Source organism: Eulemur rufifrons, chromosome 1 (genome assembly GCF_041146395.1).
Source record: "Eulemur rufifrons isolate Redbay chromosome 1, OSU_ERuf_1, whole genome shotgun sequence".
Taxonomy (NCBI): domain Eukaryota; kingdom Metazoa; phylum Chordata; class Mammalia; order Primates; family Lemuridae; genus Eulemur; species Eulemur rufifrons.
In genome coordinates this window covers 62,690,273-62,713,637 of record NC_090983.1, presented here as the reverse complement: position 1 = coordinate 62,713,637, position 23,365 = coordinate 62,690,273, and the positions used below count along the sequence as shown (strand labels likewise).

The 23,365-nt window shown below is 35.2% G+C and overlaps 1 protein-coding gene across 1 annotated transcript in view; it reads right to left on the bottom strand.

Annotated features, from left to right (window-relative positions):
- KCNH7 (potassium voltage-gated channel subfamily H member 7) overlaps nucleotides 1-23,365 on the bottom strand; it is a 472,286-nt gene that overhangs the window by 107,369 nt on the left and 341,552 nt on the right. Inside the window, exon 6 of the mRNA XM_069472001.1 lies at nucleotides 16,302-16,516. Coding sequence (XP_069328102.1) covers nucleotides 16,302-16,516 — 215 coding nt within the window. The remainder of the gene's footprint in view (nucleotides 1-16,301; nucleotides 16,517-23,365) is intronic.

Below are 23,365 nucleotides of genomic sequence, written 5' to 3'. Positions count from 1 at the left end.
CCAGACTGGCTTATATGCCCTTTTTCTGTTATAGTGTAAACTTTGTCACACTTCGATAATATGGTCTATTCTTTCTAACTGCCCAATTAGATGGCAGCGATCTGTCACCACTGTAACCAGACCGTCTAAGACAGTATCCTGTTCAGAACAGGGGTTCCATAAATATCTGGAGAATAAGAGAATTATCTGTGGTTTTTGTCTTGGAACCGACACTAAACATTTATTGAGTGTTTACAAAAGGAAGATATTATGCCTACTTTACAAATTAGGAATCTAAGACAAAGAAGGATAAACAATGCAGCCAAGAACGGGGTGGGGGTGGGGGAGGCTAGAATTTGAATACAGGTGATATTCTCTTATTTTCTCTTGTATAAGTTAATGGACTCACAGAGTCTCAACCTCTTACAATTCAATCCAGGCTGCGCCTATCCAGGATGTTCTATCCAAAACAGTGTCTCCCCATCATTTCCTGCCTCTTTCATAAGTAAAAAGGAAAAGGCAAAAACAGTATATAAAAGAAGTACATAGAATTAATTTGTCTTATTTGACCTGCCTGGAACTTCGTAGGAATTCAATAAATGTCATATGAATGGATACATGAGGTCTTTATTCTCTCTTATCAAAGACCATTATCAGAAGTTAGAACCCTCTATTGTGAATACCAAGAATGTACTATATGCACTAAATAAAATGTGCATTTTATTTAACCTGATTATCAGTTGATGAGTGGGCACTGTGTTAGTTACTTCGAGCAATATTTTAAAAAGATGCTATGATTCTATTTTCCAAGCCATCATTAAGAAGATGAAAGAAATTCATTATACAGACACAAATATACACCAGCATCTATTTATCTATCATCATGATCATCTAGCCATCTACCAAGAGATGCAAAGCAGTATAAAAATATATTGTTTAGTTGTATAAAAATAGACTAAGTGTCCTTATAGTTTAAGGATGAGAGAAGTTAGTGCAATCTGGGAAGGCTGATAAATTTACCTGGAGGTGATTTGGCTCTAAGAAATGGGAAGGATTTGATTTATAAAGAAGGATGGCATGGCAATACTGCTAGTCTAGGAATCACTGCAAGCAAATTTGCAGGTCTTGGCATGAAGAAGACAGGTGGAGCTTCAAGAAGACTGACCAGAGCAGATGTTATATGCTGATGAGGAGAGAACACAGTGACAGGGAAGGGGGAAAGCATGAGTAGTGAAAGAGCACAATGGAGTGAGGAAATATTCAAATATCTTTGTACTCTGTGTGTGTGTGTGTGTGTGTGTGTGTGTGTGTTTATTTCCCATGAAGATGGGAAGAAATGATTCCAAAGGATATATTATAGTGGTTCATGTTAGTGATAGTGCAACAAAGGAGTTAACCTATTAAAGTAAAAAGGTTTTCTTTCTAAGACCCAGGAATAACTGTTGCAAACAATGCCAGTACTTTTAAGCAGCTACATTAAGTTTGCTGATTGAACCAGAATCAAGGTGTGCAGCAAGTCACTCAGGTTAAGCATTAAGTCAAAGCAAGAGAAGAGAATGATATTATTGATGTCTGCTGCTTCCTACAGCTATAGAACCTTGGGAAATTGAGAATTCTGCAGAAGTAGGTTCTCCTAATATTTATAGATTAATCAAGAATCTTTCCTTCCTCCACTGGATAGCTACCACAAAAAAATAAAAATAAAAAAAGAAAGAAAGAAAGAAGAAAAAGTTTCACTACCAACCAAATCTATTCTGGATGTTTTCTGGAACACAAACTGAATGTCAAATGTCAACTGAATATAATTATATGGCAGCTATTAGCAAGTTACTTTTCACTTGTTGTAACTGAATATTACTAGAACTATTATTCACCAGTATTGTGTTTTAGATTTATTCTCAAGGGCTGAGGGTGTCCAAGGATAAGGAATTAACTCTCCATAAGCTAAGGAAATACAAGTAGAATGCAGAATAAATAGCAAAGTATATTCTTGATCTTAATATGTTCTGAAATTTCATTCTTGAATTTCATAAATTTTCAAATAGCCAATTTAATATTCCATATGAGTAGGAAACAGAGATGTGTATATTAAAATAATGTATAGGAAATGTTTTTAAAGTTTTACCTTAAACCAATTATTTCAACATTTGACATTATAACCTCTTCAAGATACTGTTGCCAAGGGGCCATACTAGCTAAATAAAGTTCCAGGCTATTTCCTCCATCTGAGGGGCATGTATTTCTGTATTTTGCTGTATGGTCTTTTTATATGAATTTTAATTTCACACAGAATTAAAGAAAGATGCTGCAATGTGGAAGTACCATTCTTGGCAACATTTTTAGGAATCCTATTTTTCAATGATAAAAATAATTCCCTAAGGAACAGAAGTTCACTGTTTTCTTTGTTTCCTTTTTTATATTCTTGAATATTGTATCTCTTTTTGACAATTAATATCAATTCTACATTTGAACCTGTTGGCACAAAAGTAGCATCATATTCTTTTTTCTGAGAATATTCTCAGAACAAATGAGTAATAAGTATCTAAATTTTAGTTACTGTGTTAAAAAACTTAAGTTTGCTTTCCTACAATGTTAATTTTCTGTCTTATTCTTGAGTCAAATAGTAGAAGGTTCATCTTCCCAAAAGTACTCTGTTTGACTACTTGGTTTTAACTAGTTATGGAAACTCACTCTGCTTGTACTTCTTGAGGCATTTATCCTGTGGAGAAGAGGATGGGGACTAGAAGGAGTCAGGTAAGAGGCTGTTGGAATTCTGGCAATATATCAGCTTAGGTGACAAAGAGAGGATACAGGAATTAAAATGGCCTTGTTCTCAAACGGAAGTGCCAAGTGGAAAGAGCACTGGACTTAGAGTTTAGAAATTAGGGTTCTAGTCTTGGCTGTGCAGTTAACAACTTGTGGGACTCTGGAAAATTCACTTAACTCAAAATTCACCATAAATATAAGAACTTGATGACTAGAATCAATGAAAAAGTCTAAGCAGTTTTGGTAAAGGGAAGCAACGAATAAATAACAGAACTAGACTAAATTTATTTAGGGTGTCTGACTAAATAAATCAAGTCCTTCAACACACACACACTCACACACACATGCACACATACAGTCTTATGAGAAAGCCAAAATATAAAATCACTTCGAATGAAGCTGGACCTACTGAATCTGGGATACCGTAAAGGTCTCAATGCTTTGTCTCTTTGACCCCCCTTCTCCTATTGACACCTACTATGCTAAAAAGCACAAGTTTCAAAACTATTCAAACAATTGCATTAAGACAATCTCATATTTTGTAAAGACAATTTCATAGTTTTCCTCCAAAGTTTCTACACTAATAACATGGTAAATAAACCAAAGAGACCACAACTGTCAGCATGAATCCTAATGTATCCATACATAATTCTTTTTTGGGGGGGGGCAGTTAGATATGATAGAGAAGGTCATTGCATGGTGCTATAGTTTGGAAGTTTGTACCCCAAAACTCATGTTGAAATTTGATTCTCAATGTTGGCGGTGTGGGCTAATAAGAGGTGCTTGGGTCATGGGGGCAGATCCTTCATGAATGGCTTGATGCTGTCCTCATAGCAATAAGTTCCCACTCTAGTAGTTCTCACGAGACCTAGTTGTTAAAAACAGCCTGGCGCCTCCCCACTCTCTTGCTGCCTTTCTCACCATGTGATCTCTGAACATGCTGCTCCCTTTGCCTTCCATCCCTTGCAGATGCAGATGCCCAGCCTTGAACTTTTCCAGATAACAGAATCATGAGCCAAAACCTCCTTTTTTCATTATAAATTAGCCAGCCTTTATAGCAACATCAAATGGACTAAGACATAGGAAAAGGAAATAGGACCTAAGGAATCTGTGTCTCTGTTGTTTCTCTTGATCTTAAAAAAAACAAACAAAAATTTAAAGATTTAGAATGGAACAAAACTACCTCATAGATGAGATTTGATCAACTTCCTTTTGAGCTAATTTTTTCTGTTTTCTACTTTAGTGATCTAAGGGAGTAGTTTGGATTCAAAATGCAGACAAATTTGAGGGAATCTGTGCAAGAAACATGTTCAAAATCTTAAAATAACTAATCAGAAGTCCAAGCTTAGGGGTTATTTTAATTCATTATAGATATCTAAATATAAAAATATGATACTGATATCTCTCTTTTTAATACTCGGTAGGTTTATGCTTTAGTTTTTACTGGCTTTCAAGTAATAGATTTTGTAGAGTGGAAAGAAGTAATATTTGTTATTTGGAAAATACTTTTTCTTTAGGTAACTTTTCTGCTGAACTCTCTTACTTGCATTATCCATTTACTAGAATTAAAGAAAGCTCTCTGCTCCTCAGGAGTTATTCATTAATTTCTACAGAGGGAAATACAGGAAGAGGAGAGGAGAAGTTTTTACTGAAAACACAAAGTGGGTTGGTAGGATCTGAAGATGGTAAAAAAAAGAAGAGAGAGAGAGGGTATGAGAGGTAATGTAGTAATCAATTTAGAAGTAATTCAGGTGCCTGCAGGTAGAAAAATTTAAGGTCCTGAAATCACTATTTTCCAGTACAAACCCATGAATAATGGATTTAGCTATGGCCATAATTTACAAATGACAGCTTATCACCATGAAGCAGGATTGTACAGCTGAACCGACAGCTGCCAGTCAACCAAGAAAGAACAGTAGAATATTTCTCTCTATTACATTCTTTTTTTTTTCTTTTGACTCAGATCACTCAATGTCACTGAGGTTTATTGCCATGACCTGAAAATTAAGACTATGTTTTTGGTAATACTGTTGGAATTTGTCAGCTTGACTGTTCACTTCAAATGTGAGAAGGATCAACAGGAATAAAGAAGCAGACCTGTCTGCAGACCATTTTGTCATTTTTTTCTGCTGCATCAGAAAAGAACTGGGAAACTAACAGGAAGGAGAGGATCCAGGGAAGTGTGGAAATAATGGAAATAATGTGGGTATGTGACCTGGTTCTCCTTACACCACAGGCCACTTCACCTCTGCCCTGGCCATTAAAGTGACATCCTTAGTACCACCAACATCAGATCATTGGGACAAAGGGACAAAAAAGAAGGGTTCTCCATTCTCAACTCTTTGGCCATTAAAATGCAGCAGAAATTCAGCTTTAACTATAGTCTTTTCAGAAGGGAAATTCAGACTCTTTAATTCTTTTCTCCATTACCCTGTATCCCACATTTTCCCCTTTCTACCTAAGTGATTCTAAAGCAGTAGGCTTCAAAACACAGGTGTACTTGTAATAGGTATATTTAAAACAGAAAGGGAAATATAGATGGTATTTTCTTCAGTTCCTCTAAGCTAAGTTCTATATTTGGTGCATGGTTGGAAAAGAAACCCAAGTGGGCTTCATTAAAACAAGGAGGAAAAATGTATTCCTGTTATACACAGTCCCCATCCAGTCACTATTACCCTGTGCCTATCCAAAACTTCTTTCTTTTAAAGAGTTTTAACACTTCTAACACATTCATGTTTGAGTTGAACATGTAGTTCTCACAGTTACCTATGAAAAAGCATTTTGTTTAGGTCAGTATTGTCTAAAGAATACCCCCCCCACATGAATTCTTCAGGATATCAATAGGTGTTTTATATAAACAAACAAATGGACAGTTAAAAATGGGTTCGGTCATCAAAAAGTTTGGGAACTATTGGATAAAGTTTTATAGATCTATTTAATCCAACACTTCTTAGAACCGTTAATGTGCTCAATCTCCATGTTAGTTTCTGGAAGGGATACTATTTGAATAAGAAAACTTTTCTTTTAGGAAAATCTTGTGAGACCAGTGTTCTGAAAAAGATACTTTACCGCAGCGGTCCCCAACCTTTTTGGCACCAGGGACCGGTTTCAGTTTCATGGAAGAAAATTTTTCCACGGGGAGTGGGGACAGGGTGGGCAGGGGTGGGGAGGTAGAGCTCAGGTGGTGATGCCAGTAATGGGGAGTGGCTGTAAATACAGATGAAGCTTCCCTTGCTCACTTGCTGCTCACCGCTTGCTGTGCGCCACCACCCCCTACTTTCCTAAGTTTCATGAAAGACAATTTTTCCAAAGACAGGAAAGTGGGGGGCGGGGGCAGCAGAGCTCTGCAGCCTGATTCCCTAACAGTCCGTGGATGTGGACTGGTATCGGTCCCTGGCCCTAGGGTTGGGGACCACAGTTTTAGAGCACTGTGGCCTAGGCAAGTTCTCTTAAGTGGAGGTTATTTCTTAGAGGGTTTGTACAGTAATGCAATCTGACAGTAGCTGCCTTCTGGAGTCAGTAGCTACCCCCTGAGAGCAAGTTTGTTTCTCCAATATGATTGCTTAAATAAGAATTAACATCGCTTCATTTTTAACAAAAATGTTGCAGTTAAAACATCACAAGAATGTATAACTGAACCAGTTAATTCATTAAGAAATCTACAGAAAGAGATACAACTTGTAATAACAATCAAAAAAATATGAAACGCAGTTTTATACTGTATTCTCTTTTCAGTTTCTCTGACTGTAGAATGAAAGGACTTGACTATGTCCCTGCCTCCCAAATTCTCTAATCTTAATAATGGGCAGCAGAGGCCACAAATGAGATGGAGATTGTTAAAAATCCAGGAACCTCAGGCTCCACTGAAACTTATTGAATTTTGGGGCGGGGGGGCGGGGGAGAGAGTGTGTGTGTCACCGAGGAGTCCATTGATCAAGAAATTTTGAGAAACCCTGGGGAAGATGATATCTAAGCTTCCTTTGAATTTTAAAATTCTGTGAAGATTAACTGCTTTTTAATGAACTCTTTAGAAACAATTGAGTTTTAGAGGGTTCATTATCTAACTGTATATTTTTCCATTATAAATGAGATCTGCGAAACATAGAGAAGTGGAGCCAGGGGGGAAAATATATTACCCACAATCTTACCACCCAGATAGCCAATGAGACCTTTTATTTAATTTTATTTCACTTTTTTATTTGAGATTTCTTTCTAAATAAGATCCCATGGTTGAATTCACTTCCTAAGTCAAGGGATAGTTCACAGTCATTGAATATTACAAGGCCTCAGGCTGCTTGGGTATGTAAAAATGTCACGTCTGCTACAGAATTTTTGTGTGTGATAAAAATCCTTTGCCTGATTCTCATCCTGTGAAACATGAAATATTTCCTGCTTCAGCCTATTCTCATTAGGCAACTCACCTTGAACTATGTGTTTGTCTCCGTCCCTAGGCCAAGAGGGCAAATGAGCAAAGGAACTCTTTCTTTTTCTTTGATTACTTTCTGTCCCTGGGTCTGACTTTTCTCTCAAGGCTCAAACCAAGCAGGGGAGAAAGAACTGAACCTTCTTGGCAACAGGTATCCACAATCTTCACGTGCTCAGATGTCATAGCAACCAGGCTACTGCTATGTACTCTAAGTGAAATTATTTTTACTTGTCTCTTCTGACCACTCTTGTATTTTATTTCCTTACTTTAAGCATCTATTTTCAACCTGATTTCTCTGGCTGACAAAACTTTTAAAGGAGTAAATATTCTTTTCTTCCCTTCATCTTAAAATGTGTGATAAACATACAAAACCAAACAGGTGCTTTTTAAAAATAATTATATAGAAATACTTCCCCTATAAGCTATGACTTAAAAGCTACCAGGGTTTTGTCTAGATATGTTATGCCTTCATCACCTAGAATATGAAATATGAATTTTTAGCTAATTAAGATAATTTTAAAATAAATGAAATTTTATTTTAGTTGGAATGGTGATAAGTATTAATATGCATATATCATTTAGTGAAAACAGAAAATTAATTTGTTGCTTTAAAAAAAATTCCACATTTCTCTTTTATATTTAATAGGTAGGAATATAGCATAAAACATGCTTATAGTAGTCAATTGTGACTAAAATGTTCACAGTTCACAGTTACTTTTTATCTTTTCCTCATCATTGATTTGATTATAATATATATTTATTTGACCAGAGAAGAAGAGAAAACATAATCCAGGATCTCAAAGCTCAAAGCTTTGTATTTAATCAAAGCCCCTTGAAGGCAATGACCCTGATTTATATATTTTTGTATCAGCCATAGTACCTAGCACTGACTTACATTTAGTAAGCACTCACAAAATTGAACCCATAATTATCCTGATGAATGTGCCTTACTCCTATTTTGGCATTCAGATATATTGTTTTTCATTTCAATTTGCATGTATAAGACATAGTTTATAGACCAAACCCAGAATATGGAGAAAACATTGGATGGAAATTTCTGTTTTGCCAAATCAAGTTTGATGGTTTTCTATAAATAACAGCAAGATAATGGATGCCAAATTAATGTCATACTAAATTGAAAGTATTCAGAGCCAATTTCGTACTCCTGCATTGCATTTCAAATTTAATTTGGAATTTTGTGATTATTACTATTTCTGGCAATTCAAGATGAACTGTACAGTTTTATTGAGGTTTGCGTGATGTTTAAATTAGTTTAGATACAAAATGAAGTTTAGGAAAACATATTAATCATACTATAGAAATATTGTGAATTTTATTTTTTGTAATTTCAAGAGTGAAGAATCAACAAGTCTTTATAAAAATAACTGGTAAAAATTAGCCTTTTTAGTTAAGTGTAATTTTTAACTTATATTATTATCAAAAAATATTGCTATGTACAAAACCACTTTTAGTTTGTAATTGTGTCTGGAAGACTTTCTAAATAAGAAAGTCTTATTTAATTCTGGCATTGAAGAAAAGTCACTTTTAATCCTATCATTGAAAGTTTAGGACTAAATTTATTCAATTTGAACAAAACTACAGAACATATAAGAAATTTTGTACTATGAAGCCTGAGATGATAAATAATTTTAAACATTAGCTTAATAAGATGAAAACAGTATTATTTCTCCATTAAAATGTCTCCATTACAAATCCATGTTCACCCCTAAAGAAGTACTAAATTATAAATACTTGTTTTGGATTTCTCTCAAAAATAAGTATAAATTGTGTCATTGAATCCAAGAGATAATGACCATATTTACAATGAATGAAGTTCAATAGAATGTAAAAGGCCATAATTTTTTAACTCTGCTTTATGTCAGTAATATCAGTGTAATTTTGCTTTTCCTAGAACCGAGTGGCACACCAACAACAAAAACTAAAATCCCACTATTCTGTTTTAAAATTAGCATAAGGTAGATGAGATATAAACTTAAATAGCAGATAATACCAGAGATGAAGCCCCTTTGTCAAGGTGGCTTTGAGAGGCTTTTTGAAGAGTTTGAGGAGCTTTGGGGAAAATCTACCACATTTTCTTTCCTGTTTCTGTAGCCTCACTTCTCTGATTAGCAACTACTAACCACTCAGATTATGACATTTGGTGATACAGCCAAACGATACAAGTATGTACAACAGCCATGCATATGCTAAAGAGATTTAGGGACAAATAGGGAAACAGAACAGAATCATAATGAGAGTATATTTTAGAAACTGAGAATTTCCCTTTGGGGGTCTGATGAGCTCTGTGTGAAGGCCACTTCCACCATTTACTGTGTGTTTTCTCTTGCTGAGTTCCTCCCCTGTGAAAAGGGGATGATAATAATAGTACGAGCTTCTGGGCTATTATGTAGATTGAAATTGATTCCACTTAGCACAAAGCCTGGCACATGGTAAATGCTTAAAGTCAGAAATTATTAAATTTGCCATAACTCTATTTTCATTTCAAAAATATACTTACATGAATCCTAAATATTGGGAATCAATTTTGGCTTTAGAGTTCTACATGGATGTATACATAGATTGTATGACCTTTTAGACATTCAGAAATTTTTTTCTTGTGACCTAATTCTCTTTGTGATTACACCTAAACTATTTTTCTTGAGTATTCTCCCTAGTAAAACTATAGGAAAATTATACTTGTGGACCAATAGTAAACTTCTTTCTTATCTTCTGTTCTCCAGATTAAAATCTTTTGGTTCATTTAGATTCCTACATACATCTTATTTTCTGACAATCTCAGTGTGGGTTTCCATTGAATTCATGAGACATTCCTCTTAAATAATAAAGGCCAACTTGTAGAACTACATATTTGGTCATAATTTAATGAATACTGAGTTTAAAGAGAAAGTAAACTACCTTTACTTTCATATTAATCATATTTTATAGTATGTATTACATTAGCACTTATAAATGCTATTATCATATACTGTCATACAGTGGTTCTCTCAGTAATTTATATTATAGTGCCTTATGTATGGATACTGGTTTTATACTGCTATGTCTCTAGAACCTATCAGCACATAATGTGTATTCAGTGTGTTTGTGTGTGTGTGTGTGTGTGCATGGTGTGTGTTCTCTGTGTGTGTGATTGATGCTGTTAATCTGAATTCCTATCTTCATCTTTGCAATGGGCCACTGTTGTTTTTTTTATTTTCTTTAAAGCCTCCCTTCTTCTACTCCATTTTTCTAATGTGGTTGTCAGTGAAGGGGCAACACTCCTTCCATCACCAGGATAAGCACGGAACCCACGTTGGTCAATCAGAATCCGCTTTCTCTGAGAATGATATGGACACTGGAAGAGAGAAGGCCCTTCCCACCAGATCACTATGTGCATTAGTTGAGACAGGGGAGTCTGAGGAATTTGCTTCTGTTAGGTGGGGAGTGAAGTCAATACAAAAGAAAGCATGGCTGAGAGAAAGAGAGAGAAAGAATGTCATCACTTGTACCAAAAAATGAATGCAGTCTGCCCCAAAACAGATCTGCCACTGCATTTTTTAGTAATGCGACTGAATAAACTGCACTTTCTTCATTCATTTTTTGCTTAAGGTGGTTACTTGAGCTTCTGTTACTTGAATTCTGTTACAGCATTGGCTGATACAGTTAGTTACACATGTCTAGCCAATAAAGATTCGGAATCCACAGAGCCATCTTCTTAAACTCTTCTGATACTCTTATGCTTATCTTACTCTTATGCTTATCTATTGTGATCTAATACAAATTTGTCAAAGCTGAACTTGACAACAAAATGATACATTTCATCCTAAAAATTAGCATAACATGAACTAGAACTAGCCTAAGGAGTAACCAAATCATACAAGGGCATAAACGTTTGTTTTACTTTTATTTAAAAGAAGGCTGATATAGCCAGGCAGTTGATCCTCAACTGAGAACTGCAAATGCATGGTAAAGCAGACCTTACTTTTGTTCTCCCCACCTTTTCTTACAGTTCATTGTTTAGTCTCCATCATTGCACTAGAATTTAGTAGAAATAATCAGCCAGGCATTGCCTCCCTGAGATGTACATTACTGCACATTAGCTTATAACAGTTAGATTACAGTTAAGGAAACACACACACACATACCCTTCTGAGAATAATTTTGTATTTCTCCCAAATGAATAGAGAAGGTCAGATGGAATATGGCATAAAGGACTGATGCATCCCAGAAATTTGGCCTACTAAGACAAATAAAAGATGTCTATAGACCCAGAACAATAGCACAAATTGGAATCTTGTGTAAGGGAAGAATCTATAAAGCAGGCATTCGCTTTGGGGATTTTTGACTACAAATGTACTCTTCCTTAATTTCATCCAATACCCTCAGTGTTTCATGTGTGAATCTTTTAAAATTCCCACTCTGTGCCATATATTATGCTAGGCACTAGTGATACAAACACCTCATGCTTCATCCACTCTTTGGTACCTATAGTTCCTCACTCCAGATTCTTATTTCTAACCCTGGAAGTGTCTCAAGCTTCAAAATTTGCCTAAGAGTTTATGTTCCTCAACCACTACCCTAAACTCTCAACATAGGTTAGGTTTCCTTTCCTGGCATCCTGTGCGCCCTGCTTTTACCCCTCACACTGTATTGTAATGCTTATGTACCGTACCTGTCTGTCTCCTTCACTTCTCAAAGGTGGAGAATTTGCCTTTTAACTCTGAGTTTCCAGTATCTAGCACTGGACAGACTAGCTCTCAATAAATGATTGTTGAATGAATAAACAAATACATGCATGATGAATGAATAACAACATGGTCCCTACTACAAAGAAGCTCACTCTCGCTGGGGAGGCAAATGACTAATTGGCCAATTCTAATTCAGTGTGTAATAGAGATCGAATCCAAATGCTGAGACAGAACAACATGAGCAGAGATTAATTGTTCCTTTCATTTAGGCCTACCGTTTGTGCACTGAGGAGTGTTTAAAATGTGTTGTTGAATGGTCTGTTAACAAAACCTTGACTTCCTTTGAAGAAAGGATTACCATACAAATCTATTATGTGAATAAAATAAATAAAAGCATTCAATTAAGAAAATACTGCTGGTTGCTTATGGGAAATATGTGGAAAATTTCCTGACAAAGAGAATCTCTACACAGGCCTAACAAAGGGAGTATAGAGAAGACAGAAGTATTTGGGTTATTACCAAGTTGTTTTTAGTGATGTGAGGACAACCAATGTTATAGGCAATGAATATGGAAATTTCAGAGATAGCTATGATAAGGAAACTTCACGAATACGAAATGAAAAAAGAGTCATAGGAGAGCCCTGCTTTCAAGTACTTAAATGAAATTTCCAGAGGCTATGTCTGCAGGAGGAATTTCTCAAAATTTGATCTCTACATTGTTTAGTTTGACATGCAGACAATTGGAAGGTTTGTTACTAAGAGCTAAAGGGGACACTGGAAAAAGGCAGAGTGTTTCTACTTACCCTTTTTTTTTTTTTTTAGTTTCTAGTCTCAGCCTTTATCCAGTCCCTCTTAGTTTCTGGCCAGGACCATAACGGCTTGTGTTTATAATTTCCTTCTATTTACTGTATTTTTCACATTGCATAAAAAAGTGATCCTTTATAAAAATGTAGTCTAATTGTAATCTTGTAGCACCCGATAAAAGTCTTTTGTCTCTCTTACACCTCTCTAATTTGGGTACTTTGGACAATGGGATGTGAGTACTCCACAATTTGGGGAAAGTATGAGAAGCTGTAGGGAAAGTGGGCCTGAGATGTACTCAGTGGTAAGTAGCTATCTCAGTCCATTTGGGCTGCTGTAATAAAATATCATCAGTTGGGTAGCTTATAAATGACCAAAATTTATTGTTCACAGTTCTGGCGGCTGGGAAGTCCAAGACAGAGTTGCTGGCAGGTTTGGTGCCTGGTGAGGGCCTGTTTCCTTATTCATAGACAACCGTCTTTTCGCTGTGTCTTCACTTGGCAAAAGGGGGCCGTGGAGCTCTCTGGAGTCTGCTTTACAAGGGCACTCATCCCGTTCATGAGAGCACCACCCTTATGACCTAATCATTTCCCAAAGGCCTCATTTCCAAATACCATTACATTCTCGATTAGGGTTCAACGTATAAACTTTGGTGAGGACATAAACATTCAGTCTATAGCACTAGTTTAAAACATTTTTTTCAAGTGTTAAAACAAATATTATAATACTAGGAAGATAAATATAAAAGGGCTTTCAAAGATAAAGTGTAAAATCTTAAAAGAATGCGAAGGTTTTGATGGAAGCTGTTGCATTTTACTTGGACCCCAAGGCATTTATATGAAAAGGTAGTAAATAATCCTCTAGAGGGGAAAGTTTCCAGCCTAGCCTATCACTGGTCCATTCCACTTGTTCTAAGAAGACATATGCACTCTTGTGCCTCCATAACTTTGTTCTTGTGGTTTCTCTACCTGGAATTCTTATCTCCTTCCTTGGCCAATTCCTCCATTCATTCATTCAGCAAACACTTGATGGACTCTGTTTGCCAGGTGTTCCTCTAGGCCCTGGGGATGCAGGGGTAGAGGGGTCCTGCAGAGATGGTGAGGATGTCATACAGGATCATTAATGAACATAATAATGGCTGGCATTGCTTGTCGTGTACTCAGCACTGTGCTGAACATGTTTCTATTCTATGTAGTGCTTATATCAACTCAGAGAAATAAGTTTTGCCATACCTGAATAGCTGAAGTGACACTTGTCTCAATGTCACAAAATAAGTGCCACTGGTCTCTATGGCATACAATAAATGACTTAGCCAGAATTAAAACACAAGCCAGTTTGACTCTCATTTATGTTTTTAAATATTACTTACTACTGAGTTTGACAAGTGAGATTCTGGATCCAACTTAAGTGTCTTATCCTATCTCTTTTTCTTTTCTGAAAACTCTTCCCTTAAAGCATAATCACTTTCTCTCTAACCTGTGTTTGTATATTCTTTTTTTTTTTTTTTTTGTTGAGACAGAGTCTCACTTTGTTGCCCAGGCTAGAGTGAGTGCCGTGGCGTCAGCTTAGCTCACAGCAACCTCAGACTCCTCGGCTTAAGCGATCCTACTGCCTCAGCCTCCCGAGTAGCTGGGACTACAGGCATGCGCCACTATGCCCGGCTAAGTTTTTCTATATAGATTTTTAGTTGTCCATATAATGTCTTTCTATTTTTAGTAGAGACGGGGTCTCACTCAGGCTGGTCTCGAACTCCTGACCTTGAGCAATCCACCCGCCTCGGCCTCCCAGAGTGCTAGGATTACAGGCGTGAGCCACCGCGCCCGGCCTTGTATATTCTTTATTAACATGCATTTCATTATGGCTATTTAATATGTGTCTCCTGTGCCACTAGGCTGAGAAACCCCCCAGAGCAGGTGACATCTCAGATCTGCAGGGATATCACTCTCTCCTGGCACAGTGGCTGTGCTGAATGTGGCAGGACAGGGTGGCCCCTCTGGTCACCCAAGCACATAAAAGCTTTGCCCAAATCACACTTGGCTGTCCACAGGCCATAAGGTGTGTTTTGTTCAGTCTAAAAAAGAGTTCAAAAGAATTTTTTTAGTCTGTCAAATTTGGAAATGAAGAGTTTATCTTGAATTCTCGATTTCCAGTTTCTTTTCTAAAAGTGGAAGGTTGGAAATATTCATTGGTTGAGCATATCTGCCTGACCACAGTTGGCTGCAGCTGACTAGCAGCTGTCTGCTCTTAGAGCGGCCTGCACCCTGCAGTTTGCTACAGTCCTCACTGCTCCCACTGTGCTACTCTGTCACCTTCACTTACTTATGCTACTTGCAGGGGTCCTGACACTAATATTTCTAATTTCTCTTCTGCTTCTTCTTCAGTCTCTTAATTTCTATATATCCACATAGTGGTTAGTATCTCTAAATAACAGAATTTTTAAGGTAAAAACTATTGCAAGTAAAATTCAAAGCTCTCAAAATGGTGTTAATACAACATGCATACCAGTCGATTCTTCGTTTACCAATATTATACCCATTTTACTAAATATAAGGTAAGACAAGTGAAATGCAAAGAGTAGAAAGCCTCATTACAACATCAATATTAAACTGTATAGAAAGGATGCTCTCAAGAACGGCATGTATAATTTCTCAAATAAATATAGACAATATATCTCAAATAAATATAGACAACACAGTTCTGCTTATAACTTATTCACGGTCTTTTCCTAGCTATTTCAGTTCACATATAAGAGGTTCTTTAAAAAACAGTACTATTGTGTTGTTTGTAGTGATCATAATTACAGAAAAACTTTATTAATTTAAAATCTTCAATGCTTAGGATAGAAATTGGGGTCAAGTTTGCCTTTATATTGTGGACAGTTTATACAAAGATTTGCTAAGCAAATATACTCAGTCAATTGTTTGTAAAAGAACTGCTTACTTGACAAATTTTGGAGTCATGAATTCCCAGCAACATAAGTGCATTGTAAGCAAAAGCTAGGTACTGCTTAGTTGGTATTTTGATATAATAAGTAGAAATCATTTTTATCTACTCTTTGAAACAGGACTCCTGCTATACAGTAACTTTTTACTATATAGCAACTAGTTCAAGTTGCAGTATTTATCTGAAAACAATAAGATATTGTTCCTGTAAAATGTATTGCTTCACTTTGACTTTTCATCATTTCAGCAGCTCTTTTCCCCAAGTCAACTGACTTAGATATGACTCTATTTAGTAGAGTGAGTGCAAAAAGGGAGACCACAGTTAAAAGTAAATCCCAATTACTCCCTAAAGCTTCAATAGACATATCCATTACATTAAAAAAACATGCTTTAATAATGTGAAAGTTGGCAGTGAAACAATAAGCGTCCAAACATGATGAATAGCAGGTTAACAATCTCTACAACAACAGGAACAACAATATCCAGTTAGCCCATTTTTGCTTAGTCTTGTAATAGATAAAATCACAGTATATAGCTTTATGAATCTGTTACATTAAGGAGTCACTCAACATCTCAAGATAAATAGGAGCAAAAATAAGTGCTTACTCTATTTAATGGTAATTTAAAAGAAAAAGGATGTGTTTTATGGTGCAGAAAATAACCTCAAAAACAGTTGAAATTGATAGGAAAATTGTGTCCTACCTGGGTAACTTTTTCTGTCACATTGTGTGTTCGATCTTTAACCTTGGGTGCAATAATAGTTTTATCTGAAGAAGGAGGAGATGTATTCTTTTTCTCAGTTTTGACATCTGAAAAATTCAGAGTGAGCTGTGGAATCTTGTTAATGGTGCTGTATTTGTTGAGGTTTGAATCTGACGTAGATCCCAGGAGGCTTGACTTGATATGATTAAAAGGCCCTAAAAAAATTGGAAAGTATTTGTAAGAGTAATATAAGAAGAAATAGAAGAAAGAGATGGTTCTGAATGCCCTGCTAATGATCCATGACCAATGTGACCCTGATTCAGGTGTGAGTAAATGCAGCCAGCTGATAACTGAACACAGGGCTTACGGTCACTTTCTGCCACATTGAGTGGCATGTGAGTATCCAATGATAAGACTGGGTCCTAGCTGTGCACCCAGAGAGAAAAGGGCAGCTTTAGCTGTTAATTGACTTCATTTATTAAAGGCTGGGAGAAAAGTCAAAACTCTACTCCCTGTTATTGGTCAAATTCTATCTTCAAAGTTTCTCATAAATTTAATTTTATAATGTGGAAATTATCCAAGGAAGGACTTACCTATGGTTAAAATCATTTTGGCCATGAAACTCCTAAATGGGTTGTTTACCCTGCTCCAATTTGTGTTACTCCCCTCTCTGTGTCACTGAGAAGTGACAAGCCAGCTAGGTTCTTCATATGCTTCCACTACCTGTGTGTGATGTTCCACAGAGCTTTTAGAAGAGTGAGGCTCAAATGAGGGAATTACAGATAAAGCTGAGAAGGGCAAAAGGCCATTGTGTGTGTGTGTGTGTGTGTGTGTGTGTGTATGTGTGTATACTCTATTAAAAACTCTAGAATCCTGTGTGGGGTTTTAAAACTTTACTTTCTTTCCTTTTCTTATTTTATTTAGATTTAAGACTGATCACTTTCTGAGAAAAAGAAAAGCTACTATAAAACCATACAAGAAGAATGCTCTGGCAAAGATAACTTATACAATAGAAGCGATCACAGGTAGGTATTAATAATAGGACATGTCTGGGGTTGGTAGAATCTGGTCACCTCTTGCATTCCTTTCCTACATAGATTATCTGGTAAGGTGGCCAGACTTCTGGTTCTCTTCTTGAGGGTGAGTAGACTGATTAGCTACATCTTTTGAGATGAGTCTATTGTCCGTTGCTTATGAAGAGTCGGAAAATGTTTCAAGGAGTTTCTTGTGCAATGGGTGATATTACTTACACCATTATTTAGCTCTTAAAAATTACTTCCAGGAAGAATTTTATAAAAATTTTGAGCCCGCTATTGTTATACATTGTCTTTGTGCCCTAGAAAATGGTTAAAACATACAAGTGGCATGAATGAAACTGTTAGCACATTTTGCCTTATGTTATTTTTTTCCCTGTTCAAAATGAAATTAATACATTTTAGGGATCAAAATGTACTTTTAGCACCAAAAAAGGTATAAACACTTTAAAATTAGACCTATTAGACATATAGAGAGTATATTTTGGACCACACAATCAATCGACTCAGGTCAAAGATGATGCTAAGAAAATAATACCCATCATTTTGTGCATTGCTACTGCATATCTCTACAGAAAAGTCACACTGTATTTGTCTATAAAAGTTTAGATTTGTTTATTATAAAGGTTTAAAGTAATTTTAAGAAAAATTTCATGTCTTTAACCAATATTTTGTTCCTTGAGTTGCTTTTCTGTTCATTCCCTGAGTCTTATCATGATGATAACCAAGTCTATCTAGATGAAAAATGTCATTGAACTCTCTGGGTATTTATTTTCATTTATGTTCTCATTTGCATATAATCCTCATGCTCTTTTCTATTTATACAAGTATAGAAAGAAGAGCCAAAGTGACACCAAATTAATCTAGCCTTCAGATAGTTTTCTCTTTTTGAAGCATTCTGTGGTCACATTCCAGGCCTATATCTTAATATTTAAAATTTGTAAATTATGCTAGGACTTCAGACTTCTTAGATAATGCCTTTCCCCCAACTCTAATGTCATATTTTCACTTCTTAGGTAATTTAACTGCTTACATGGAGACTGGCAAGAGATTATAGATAGTGGAGCTCAGGTATATAGTTTAACTATCTTTAAAACCCTTAAGCCCATCTTTGAATCTCCTTTCTATATCATCCTTCTCTCTGTTGGATTTCTGTAGCAAATTGTCAAAGGACTTGTTTAAAATCTTGGGTAAAAACAGATCATTTATGATGTTAACAGACTTAGAAAGACAGCGTTAATGTACTTTAGCTGTCCTTGTGACAAGTTCCAATTAACTCCACTGAATTGGCTACACTTACAAGCACACAGTCTCAACTATGACAGTGCTTCCCCCTAGGGGACATTTGTGGGGACATTTTTGGTTGCCACAATGGTGGGAGCAGTTGAATGTCACAATTTTCTCACCTTGAAAAATTGTCCCATGTGTCCCAATGGCATTTACGTAGGTAAAAAGCCTGTTTATAATGGCCTGAAACTTGAACCCGTTTCGCAGATAAACAGCACAATGTGCCTTTTACATGATTTTAATATAACTTGAGATTTCCAGAGCTACAACTACCACGTAGAGGGAAGATTATACATCATTTTGTTCAGAATTTTATCAAAAGTTCATCACCATTTTGGAAAATTATGTCACTTAGAGCTACACTCTTTATAGCATTTGAGTGGCCAATACAAAATTTCAGAGTTTAGGTTACAATCTGTGTGTGTTTGTAGCTATCATGTGCCGTACGTAAGCTAAGAGATTTGAGTCTTCTTTATCAGTGTTGAGGCCAAATGTTATTAAATTTGCAGAGAATTACAGGAATCACATTAAAATCATTAATAAAAATTCTTTCAAAAATATTTCATATCATTATCCTCCTATATACGTAAAATGATGTGTGGTACAATGAAAAGGAATTTATGAATTAAACACTAAACACTTGAAATTATTTACTTGTCTTGGGGTTGCCTGTTGGTTTTCAATCTCATTCTAATAATTCCCTAGAGATTTGCCATCACTTCTCTATAATGTCTTGATTGTCATTCCTTTTGCAATTCATGTTCTAGCTACCATTACTTAACAAGGCATATGGTTTGCAAGGTCTCTTTTAAGTATTAGAGGATGAATATATGCTCTGATATCTGGTGGGATTTCTTTCTTCTGTGCAATTCATTACCATTGCATTTTTATCACATAGGGTATTATTTTATTCTATTCTTTTATTTTTTTAATTTTTTTTCACAAAGTATATTGTTTTGACACTACAGTTAAAAGCAAGGGCCAGCTCATTTGTGAGACTATTATACTTTCTCATTTTCTAAGTTTTTCTTGATATATTATACATAATTTAATTTTGGCTATTTCTCATTTTTAATATCCATGTATAAATAAGTCTGATCTATTATTATTGACCCTAGTGGTGGTTTTTATTTTGTTGTCCATCCATACTACAGCTCTGTTATTTTATCTGGGACCTGTATAAAATGTTTTCTCATGTCCTTAATGTTTTAAGGCCAAATATGTCTGATTATTGCCTTATGTCTTCTAGTGTAGTTATATTTGAACACAAACATATTGATATGAATATCATTTTATTATAAACTGCTTTCCCTTTATTTCTCCTTTATAGTACAGTTAGGGAACCATGTTGATATTTTAAAATAGTAAAATGATCTCTGAATTTAATTTTAGGATAGCAAAATGAGTTTAACAAAATATTTGTTGAAAGAAGTGATATTATATCTGATATGGTTGAGGAACTGGTTGATAAATGGTACACTCAGATTTGGCCCCAGAATTTGCAACTTTATTGCAGTCTCTATTTTAGCTTCTGTTATTTTCTGGTGGAAAAACCTAAACAGTTACTCTATTCTGTTTTCTTTTTAGGCTTTTAGTCTTAAAGAGTTAATCTAGATTTTCTTTTAAATCTATGCATTTAATGAATTCAGCAAAACTTAAAATACTACTTAAAATAAATTAAGCATGCTACTTAGATAAGGCATTTACAGTTTATTTCATCCCATATAACAAGGATCATTATGCTTCTTTCTACTGATTTTAAAGCATATGTATACGTGCAGAAGTCTTTTAGAGTCTGCAAGGTGATCAGTATTGGCTTAGGTTCCTCTAAACCCTTCTAAATTCTAATGAAAAAAATGCCAACATTTTAACTAATGTAGGTATTAACAATACCTTATTTCACCAACTGCAAACCCAAGCAGACAGGCTATGAGTCCAAAAGGAAATAAGAATCAAAGACTAGAAATCAGAATAGAGGGTTTCCTACCTCCTAGGTCTATATTCAGAGAGGCGTGGGTTGAGGCTTTAAAGGTGAAAGGCAGCCTCACTGAGAGTGGTCATGAACAGATGGGATTAAGGATTCTAATGAAAGAAAGAAGAATAACCTGGAAAACAAAATAAATGAATTTAAAGAAAATGAACAGGTGGAAATAAAGGGAAAAATAGATTCAATAGAAAGGAACGTAAAACTGAAAAGTATATAGGAGGACTCGATGCTCTTTAGAAAAGTATTTGCAAGATGGATGACCAGATTAAATTTTTCAATATATTAGGAGAAGATGGAAAACAGGTGACCAAGTAGACTAAACCAACAGCTGGGTAAAGCTTTAATATATTACAAATGTCTGATTACATAGAAAGTAGGCCAGTTTCTGGCTACAAATGCATACCCTACATTTAGACATCAGGCTAGAGGCTAAAGCAACAACTGGGAAGAATTTTAGATTAAAGATATTTAAATTTTATATGATGAGGCTATTTAAATTTAACATGAGTTATGAGAAGCTAAAGGAGAATATATCCTTTTTTAGCTGGTGCTGGAAATGCAGCTAAGGACATCTGATAGAATTTTTTAAAATAATGCTTTTTAAAAAATAATCACTGTTTTTGAGAGCCAAATGAAATAGGAAAGAAGGAAATCAAAAGGACTAAGGTTGTTTTTCAATCATCAGGTCTTTGTACATTATTTCTTAGGGGACTGAGTTTAATTGGAGATAGTTGAATAAAACCCAAATTGCTGAAGTGCTTTAACATTAAGGAAAATGAAAATGCAATGTTTAGTAATTAAACTTTGTAAAAGAACACCGTCAATAAGCATAACGCAACCAGTTTAACATTTACAAATATCAGAAGTAATCATATTTGTATTCAATATCCACACTGTTTCAGTACATGACATATAATTTACAGAGAAAAAATTGTCACCATTGAAAATCAATTTTCAAATCTTTGTAAGACCACAAGATACTGGGTAATGGACAGTGTAGCTTATAAGAAACAAGTTGTATCAGATCAATTTATTTCCTTTATGAGTCTAACAGTTTTCATGGCTAGAGAGGAGGTGAAAGCTGCAACAAATCTTGAGAATAGTTTTGTTTCTAACTCATACGGCAGATTCTTAGACAAGTTGAAAAATGAACAACTCAATGTCAGAGGGCTGCAGAGTTACTTGAGATTATAAGGAGCTGGCAACATTGTATTAATGACTTTTTTTACTAAGTGGAGTAAGCGGGGCAACTTTTTATCGATAACTTGGAAAGCAGAATAGGCAGAGAAACAGCTAAGTTTGAGGTGAAAATGAGTTTATGAGTAATTGAGGTAGGATTAGATCTCTCCCACATATTAGAGAAATTGTTAAAAATTACAATGCATACATATGTATATGCAGAATATGCTATTTATTCTAAATAACTTTTCTTCCCTTTGATGATGGGTTATACTTTATAAAAGGAACTCTGAAGTGTTATTTTAAGAGAGTACTAAGGAAGTTTATTAAAGGGAAGCAAAATTGATCCTAAGAAGATTAAGTGGAAATTATTTAGTTTGAGAAGAAAAGATTGAGTACCAATTTACTATCTTTTTACTGTGTTATTACATCAAGATTAGCAGTGGCCAGCTAATACCTCTGTCCACTGGAGATAGATGAAGGGAAAGAAAATTACATTTCAGCAAGAAGGGTTTAGGTTAGCTCTTTGTGTAACAGGCACTAAAACAGACTTCCTGAGAAAGTTAAAGAACGGCCCCCTCTGGAGATAAAGATGCCCGTATCACCTGTGCAAGGGATTTATGCCAACGCCTCACCTGAAGACAATAAACCAGATGATCTTGAAGACCTTCCAAAGGCATTCCTAAATTGTTTATCTTATTTTGGTAAAGAAATGATTTTTTGGTTGAGTTAGGTATTGAAATAATTAACTATAATTATGCATTTTGCACACAAAGCAGTATAGAAATCTTATATTTTTTAATCTTTTGTCAAATCTGGTTTAGAAGCAAAGTCAAAAGTATTTTTAAAGTACACTTAATGTGTTGTCCTATGTTATTAGCATATTAATTGCTCTGTGAAAATCTTACAGAGGCAGATACTTAAACTTTGTTTAATAGTTTTCAAAACCAGAGCCTGCGAAAAAAAATCCCAAAACTTTGGAGTGCATATTTATATGAAACTTTATTAAGTTTGCAAATATTTTCTCTAATTTGGAGATATAACTTCATAAATATTAAGATGTGAAAACCTTCTACAGTGTTTTAGAGATTCTTAATGCCAACTTCTGACTTTGATGATGCTATTATATACTTTGAATTGTGATTATAAAGTTGATGTGTAATCTGAGATCTATATAAGAAATAGAGAACATTTTTATTTAAAGACTATTGCTATTAAAAAATGAGGGGGTTGAGAAAAAGGTGTTGGAGATTAAATGGATTAGTTTATGAGACTAAAATAAAATTACTATAGTTTGACAAATATGTGAACTACTAGTTTGGAAGATAGGCAAGCCCAATTTTCTATGTATTGAAAAAAATTAATTTCTCCTTGGAAAAAAATCACTGGAAATTAATGTCTACTAATTTACTGCTAATTGTTAAATCCTAAAGCCAGTTGGCAAGAGCCATATGTATCCTGTTCCTTGAGGTTACATTCTGAATTATGTCAATGCAAACCACCACCCACAGCTGACACTAATTTACTCCCTTCTAGAGATCACAGTGGACAGGCAAAAAACCAAAAATAATAATAAT